The following is an 8,115-nucleotide window of genomic DNA, read 5'->3' as shown; positions in this document are numbered from 1 at the left end:
TCAGCAGGACTAGGGAGAAGAATTGGGGCTCTTCTGTCCCCAGGTGATCCCCAAATGGCCTCTTGCCACCTGGCATTCCTTAGAATAGGCTTGAGGCTACTACACATGGAGCAGTGCATGGCTAAACCAAGAACAGAGGAACTACCTTATTGGTCCTTCTCCCCACCTTCCTTCCCCCCCGTTCTGTCCCCCCATGAGTTTTTAACTATCGCTGAGATTTAGGACCAAAGCCATGGCTAATACTTAGGGCCAAAATATCCACTTTTCCTTAGTTTGGTTAAATTATCTTAGTCTTCCCATGTTAGTATACAGTGTACAGTCAAGCTTCTTTTTGTGGTCTCTCAAAAAAATAAACAAACTTTAGTGAGACTGAGTTTGTATTTATTCAGTTTAAATCCTTTGATTTATGTTGCTCCAAGGATGAAGTTAATTAAATGTGGGTAGTAAACACACACTGATTTTTTCCCATATCTTTCTTCTGAACAGGCTTTCAAGTTTTCTTCCGTAGAAAAGCTTGACAATATTCTGACCTTCCTATTGAAAAGCGAGGTGTCTGCTTATGAATGCAATGTTTTTCAGAGTGAAGATATGCACCATGAACAAGCTAGTGAGTACATTTTCATATATGTTTCTATAATACTGTTTGTAGTGCTTGCCTATACATGTTAAAGACCACTGTAAATATTCATACTGTGGCCGTTATTGAAATGCAAAATAACCAGGAACATGTAAAATTATTTGTGAACCAATGTGACACTGCTGTCATATATTAGCCTTATTGAACAACAATCCAACTTTTAATTCCATTTCTCAGTGAGTGTTCAGCTGTGACAGTACAAAATCCAAAAAAGATGGAGGGTAAAATCCAGATTGGTTCCTCAGGTGTTTCTATTTACATGTCTAAAATTTTCATCATGTCTAAACTTAGGTGCCTGGTTCCAGGAAAGTGATTCAAAGAAAGATAGTTGATGAGTACCTATATTCCCTTTGCTGTCAATGGTGAGTGTTTGGTACCTCTGAAGGTCAATCCAAGGAGTGAACAGGCAGCTGCCTAGAGCTAGCCAATAAGAAACACTAAACATGGGTGTGTGTTTGAACTCTGCCCTTTTTGACATGTAGAATTCAGAAATCATTTTCTGAATGCCAATACCTGATTGTGCTAGTAATGCTAGTCTCTTGTGTAATGGTCCAGTGGTCAGAGCACTCACCCAGAACCAGGGAAACCAGGGTTCTAAGCCTCTCTCAGTCTGAGGGGATGTAAACCCACATTTCCCAGAAGTATGCTGTATCCATTGGGTTATAGCAGAGGTGGGCAAAATAGAACTTGTGGGCTGGATGTAGCCCACCAACGAATTGGATCTGGCCTGCCTTTGGGCAGGCACCTGCCAACTGATTATATCCAGCCCACAGCTGCCCCTGCAGCACTCCGTGTGGGGCTGAGCCTGCTCCTACCTGTGGCAGCCTGCACTGCCTTTGCCAGCCTCCACTGCTTCCCTGCCAACAGCTCCAGGCCCATCCACTGCACATAGCTTCCCAGTGTGTCTGCACCTGCCTGGGTATTGCTAGGCTTCCCCACCTCCAGCAGCCTCTTCTTCTCCCTACACCCAGCTGGCTCCTGGGACTAAGCATGCAGGCATCCCCCTGCCACACCCATCCCCAACACACACTCTTATCCCCCCATATCCCACCACACAAGCACCCCCCAACATATACTCACCTCCCCACATCCCACTGCACAAATACACACATCTCCCTGCACACACCCCTCCAACCTCCACACACAATACAGGTTTCCCTTGGTTTATGTGGGTTCTGTATATGCTCTTATGCAGTGACCCTTTTTATAACCAAAATTTGTTACACGCGAGGTAATTCACTCTTATGCGATTGGCATAGGCGGTCCACCCCAAGCAGCTAAGTCTGTGGGGGGAGGGGAAAGGGCCATGGGGCCAGGGCCCTGCTGCAGCTGCTCTGGGAGTGGCCAAACGCCAGCTGCCTGCAGGCACTGGGCTGCACTGTGCCCCAAACCCCCCAAGGCTCCACTTGTCCCCACTCACCCCAGCTCCTGGGCCGTGCTGTGCCATGGTGCAGGCAGGTGGTGCAGCTGTTCCCAGGTATGCTGCAGCAGGAGGTGGGGTGAGTGGGAGCAAGCGGAGCCCCAGAGGGTTTGGGGCACTGTGCAGCCCAGTGGCTGCAGGCAGCTGGCATCAGCTGCTCCTGGGGCCATTGCAGCAGGGGCTGGGGTGGGTGGGGAGAAGCAGAGATGCGTGGCTGCAGCAGGGAGCAAAGCTGAGGGAACTGCAAGTGGGTGCAGGGCGGAGGGCAGGGGGGCATGGTTCCTGCTGCTACGCACACCCCGGGAGGGCTGTGGGGCTGTGCTAGGCTCTTCCTGGGGGATGTGCATTCCCGGATCTGTGTGTAGGACCAGAGCAGGTTGCTGTTGCAGGCTGGGGCTCGCAGTGGCACCGGGCTCTTCCCAGTGCTTGGGGCAGACGGTGGTGCTGGAAGAGCAGGTTGGAGGGGCTACAGCAAATTGTGGGGTGGCAGCAACCCCCCTCCCAGCACCGCCACCTGCCTCATGCACAAGGATGAGCCCAGTGCCACCTCCGGCCCCAACCTGCAGTAGCAGCCTGCTATCATCTTGCATGCAGATCCAGGGGCACATGCCCCCTGGGAAGAGCCCAGAGCAGTCCCCCAGCCCGCAGCCCTCCCGGGGGGTGTGTAGCAGCAAGAGCCGCACCCCCACCCTGCACCCACTTACAGTTTCCTCTGCTTTGCTCCCTGCTGCAGCCCTGCGAGTGGCCAGCAGGCTGCGCCGCACCCTTCCCTCACCCCTTCCCTAGCCCCAGCATTACTCTATCCCTCCTTCACTGCTGTGGGAACATATCCAGGAACGCAGGTACCACATAATTCAAGGGACACCTGTATACAGGCAACCCCCGCTTAATGCTCTTTGGCTTAGTGCTATTTTACTATAACGTTCATTTAAAATTGATACCTGATTTCACTTAGCGTTCAGCGAGTTTCATTATAACACTCACGGTTGCCATCTTAGGTCATTAAAAACAATTGTGGTCGCCATCTTGGGTCATCAGATACTTTCAGTTTCCTTTAACATTCGTTTCGCTTAATGCTCGGTTTTCCAGGAATCGATTAAGAGCGCTAAGCGGGGGTTGCCTGTAGAAGAATAAGACTGTATTTTGACTTATTATGCAATTGCCTTTATATACACTATTCAAAAAACCATAAATCAGGAAAAATATTTTTTGAAATAAAATTAAAATGTTATAGTAGATGTTTGATTTTTAATATCTGATTTGTTTTTAATCAAGAGTTTGTTAAAATTATATCTTTTGAAAGATTTTATGTGCACGGCTCTCAACAGCTCACCAAAACTTGTTGAGTGGCTTTTCAACTGAAATAATTGCCCACCCCGAGTTATAGGATAGCCTTCGTGTCAAAGGCTACTGAGCAAATGAAAATGCATTGGGCTAGAACTAACAAGAGGGATCCAAACTTTGTGGTCTCATGAATAGGACACTCAGCCAGGGAGATGGACAGGCCTGAGTTTTGATCCTAATGAATTTTCTAGTTCCAAAAAAAAATGGATTGGCTTTTGGACTTTGGATGCTTAAAGTCCATCTTAGTTCCATTTAGATGCCTAGCTGACTAATCTGGGTTTCGTCCTATATGATCAATTGACTGGGATGTCAATAAATACTGGTATTTAGAAGTAAATGCAGAGTCATAGTTAAATTTTCTCCTTGCACGTAACCATCAAACCTATAACTAATAAACTTGTAGGGTGGGGTACACTTTTGAGGTATCAAAATTTTTCTCAAGGAAGTAGTGTATTTGAGTAGTTCTTCTGTTTTATGTATACAGACTAAGGTTTCAGGGGAAAATCTTATTATCTATGAGTATAATATCACATCTTCAGCCTGGAAAAGAGAAGGCACAGGGGGGACTTGATGGCAGCCTTGAAGTATATAAGGAGTGGGTGCATCAGGACCTGGGAGAACAGTTGATCACCAGGGTTCCCCAAGGGATAACTAGGTCTAATGGCCATAAACTCCTGGAAGACCGAGTTAGACTGGACATAAGAAAAAAGCTCTTTGCAGTCCGTGTGTCCAGGGTCTGGAACAGACTCCCTCCAGAGATGGTACAAGCACCTACTCTTGACTCACTGAAAAGGCGTTTGGATCTTTATCTTGCTGGGATCATTTGACCCCAGCAGACTTCCTGCCTATCGCAGGGGGGCTGGACTCAATGATCTTGCAAGGTCCTTTCCGGCTCCTATCTATGGAATCTATGAAATCTACAAAATCTATATAATATTATTATATATTCTCTCCCAGTATAATGCCAGAATATTGTCATTCTGAATTTCTTTATTGGGTATAATTCATGCTTTTGCATCATGCCAGCCCAGGAACTGTGTCCCACTTAAACTTAATGAGTAAGGCTTTGAAGTAAGTTTGGCATACACAACCTCATGCAGACCTTGTACCTGCCATCTGCAGGGTGTGTATTTTATTGTATTATATCAAGCAAAGCATTTCTCTATATTAGGCCAGTACATAGGAAATTTGCTTAAGGGGCTTAGGATTTGGTCCAGTACAAAGAGGACAGGACTTACAGGATACTATAGACTCTAAAGATAAAAGTTTAATCCTGAAATGCAGAAAATTTCCTCCTCCTGTCTCTACCATACCAGTTTGAGCTGGGTTTTGTTTTGTTTTGGTTTGGTTTGGGGGTTTTTTTTGGGGGGGGGGGGGGGCAGGGGTTGCTTGTGTTCACTTTGAATCATTTCAGGTTGGCAGGAATTAATAGATTCATAGATTGCGAGGCTGGAAGGGACCTCAGAAGATCATCAGGTCCATCCCCCTGCACCAGGCAGGAAAGACAACTGGGGTCAGGTGACCCCAGCAAGATGACTACCTAGTCTCCTCTTGAAGATTTCCAGGGTAGGTGATTGCACCACCTCTGGAGGGAGCTTATTTCGCAGTCTGGACACCCTGACCATGAAGACGTTTTTCCTAATGTTGAGCCTGAAACGGTCTTCCAGGAGTTTGTGGCCATTATTTGTGAATTTGGCTTAAATTGTTTTGACATTTCTGAAATGAACTATTTTGACATTTCCTGAGACATTTGTTTTTGGTAGAACTTGTAATAAAAAGCTAGGAACTGAATGCTAGGTCCATAAAATTACTAGAGGAGAAAATGGTGGTATTGGTGCCTTCTTTTATCTGAAGTCAGTGTTTATAAAGTACTCACCTTGGGTGTGGAAGACCCCTGCTTATTGCCTTCTCCACTTCACTGAGGATTGGAAGACATAACTTCCACCTTTCACAGGGGTGTTCTCACAAACATGCTATAGGTGTACTGGAGGTATAATGAAAATAGCACCACCTCTTCCAGTGAGACCTGGCAAAGGGTACAATGTGACCTGAAAACTTACCTGTGTCCCTCCCAACCATAGAGTTGGCCCAGTAAAAGATATCACTTACACAAATCCTTGCTTCTCCCATTTTTCCTGGACTATCATGGCTACAATATCACCCCAACACTACTACAACTTCACATAGCACTTTCTGAATCTAGCTTTTTGTTGTCCTGGTATTTGTCACAATTGCACGAAAACTAATATTCCTTTTCATATCAAATGAAGCGTTCTTTTTAACCCCGGCTTCAATTTTGTCATGTTTTCATTTTAGCAAGGCAAAAAAACCCAACCTGAAATTTTATTTTGTTATGATTCAAATACCCCTTTTCCATATGGCAATTTGGCAAACTGAAAAATCAGTTATTTGCATGCTCATGATTCCAGTATCTGCTCTCGCCTAGTTATCAACCACTTTTAATCTTGGTTTCTTAAATCCTGCTCAAAGTCTATTGAAGTCAATGGAAAGGCTCTCACTGATTTAAATGAACTTCATCTCAAGTCCTTAGCTCCGATAGACTTTGAATACTCAAATCTTTGGTTTAACTAATTTTATCTCGAGCTCAGCTTTAATATCTGCATTCTGCACAAAATATTTGGTCTGTCATACTTGACTGTCTAGTCTGTGCAATTTGATAGCCATATTCTTTACTTTGTCTCCAAAAAAGACAGAAGAAATTGTCCAAATGTATCTTAGTATGCAGAAAATACAAATAATCTTTAATTGAACCTTCTGAAATTGTTCTGGGGTCCCCAACATTAGCATGACGGGAGAGGATAAGTGCCATGAAAATTAAGATCTTCCTTTGCGAAAAAGGCTATTTACACTTTGGCTCTCTGTTTTGCCAATTCTTGTTAGTTGTATCAACAGCTACAGAGGTTTTGGCAACCATTGATCCTTCTGGATCATGGTGTGTGCATGAGAGATAACTGAGACCTTCAATGCATATGCCTAGGTAAGAGTTTGGAGGAGTGGAAGCTGCTCAGACAGCAAGTACATCAATGTAATCAATATATAATATAATTTATAGTAGAGGATATATTGGTTAATAGCATTCAAAGTAAAACTGAAGAAATAATGAAAAAAGTTATATGCTTTATAGTAAATAATTTTTTTGAAGATTGCTTGAAAACTACAAATAGTTTATTTGGTGCATGTTATTTTACCAGCTTTCCAACTACTTGAATACTGAAAAAACTTAGAGGTGAATAAAAGGAAATATAAAATATAACTGACAGGAAAGGATATTTTTTGAGTGTTTGTTATTCAAAATATATTATTAATAGACTCAGACTGGAAAATCACCAGACGTATGTAAAGCCCATTCCTCCAAATTTGCATACTATATTGGTAAATTATAGTTAAGTAATATTTTGTTTATAAATATCTGTTCTATTTCATGTAAGGCACTGCCAGTACTAAGATGGATGCTAAAAGATTAATTCTAACATTTCTTCATTCTGTATCTATTACAAACATATCTTGATTAATCCTCCTAGCTAGAACTTCTTCACTTAACTGTGCACTGAAGATTAAATTATGTATCACCTTGCAACTAAAGAATTATTTCTTATTCTGGACTCAGAATCCCCATGGGGGAAACAACTATAGCAAAAGCTGTGTTATCCGGCACTTTATCAAACAGAAAGCTCCACTAACTGGCATTCAAGGGATGCAGCAAAAGCAAAACCGGAAGTCCCACTTCCGGTTTTGCCGCCACAAGCTGAGTTCTTCTCCTTCACTTGTTCAGCCCATGGCCCAGAGCAAAGCAGCCTGTGTGGGGCAAATCAGCCTGCACGGGGCCCTTCTCCCTGTCCGCCGGCACACTGACACCAGGGAGTACACCAGATGGTGCACGTTTGATTAACCAGCATCCCCTGTCTTTTTGGAAATAAAAATTAAAATATATAAATGATATCACTATGAATCATGTTATCTATAGATTCTCCATTATGTCTATATATAATTAAATTTATAGTATTTCAGAAGTGGGTGATGGAGCAGTTAAGGTATTTTACTCTGGAAGTGTGAATTCAAGCCTTTCCCTGGACTCATTTCAAAGGCTACCTGTCCTTGGTTGACTGAGTTCTAAATTAATACCTGGTCCTTCAGGATAGGGAGACAAAGTTAGCTATGTAATGTTGGTCCTACACTGCTTTATACCCATTGGCTACAGAAACTGGTGTGCCTTAACTACACTAACCCAATGGGCTCTTAGGTTTTGGAGGATCTTTGACTACCAGTTTTTGACAGTATTTCTAATTTGTAAACTTTGTGATCAACCCTTATGACAGGGGTGGGCAAAATATAGCCTGCAGGCTGGATCCAGCCTGCCAGGCCATTCTATCTGACCCTCAGATTTCAGAATTTTTTTCTAAAAAATTTAGAAAATTAATATTTATTTGCCCCTGGCTGCCTGTCAAAGATGACAGTAGGACAACAGTAGGACCCAGGGGAAGCTGGTGGCAGAATCCAGCAGCAAGGCTGGCCCAGCCCTGCCCCCCAGCCCTACCCCCCAACCAGAAGCCTGTGCCTACCAGAGGCTTCAGGGGAGGACCGTGGGTGATCGCCCCAGTCCTCAGGGCTGGGCTGGCTCCTTCTGAGTCCTGCAGTCATGGCCATGCAGCCAGGAACCACGTGGTGCCGGAGCACCATGGCAGCTGGCAGGAAT

General features: G+C 44.1%; 1 protein-coding gene across 1 annotated transcript in view; it reads left to right on the top strand.

Annotated features, from left to right (window-relative positions):
- BANK1 (B cell scaffold protein with ankyrin repeats 1) overlaps positions 1–8,115 on the top strand; it is a gene marked incomplete at its 3' end in the record, with an annotated part of 287,684 nt that overhangs the window by 82,784 nt on the left and 196,785 nt on the right. Inside the window, exon 7 of the mRNA XM_025204276.1 lies at positions 487–607. Within this exon, the coding sequence (XP_025060061.1) occupies positions 487–607 (121 nt within the window). The remainder of the gene's footprint in view (positions 1–486; positions 608–8,115) is intronic.

Source organism: Alligator sinensis, unplaced genomic scaffold (assembly GCF_000455745.1).
Source record: "Alligator sinensis unplaced genomic scaffold, ASM45574v1 scaffold353_1, whole genome shotgun sequence".
Taxonomy (NCBI): domain Eukaryota; kingdom Metazoa; phylum Chordata; order Crocodylia; family Alligatoridae; genus Alligator; species Alligator sinensis.
The sequence above is the reverse complement of the archived record's forward strand: the minus strand, read 5'-3'. Positions and strand labels throughout refer to the sequence as shown.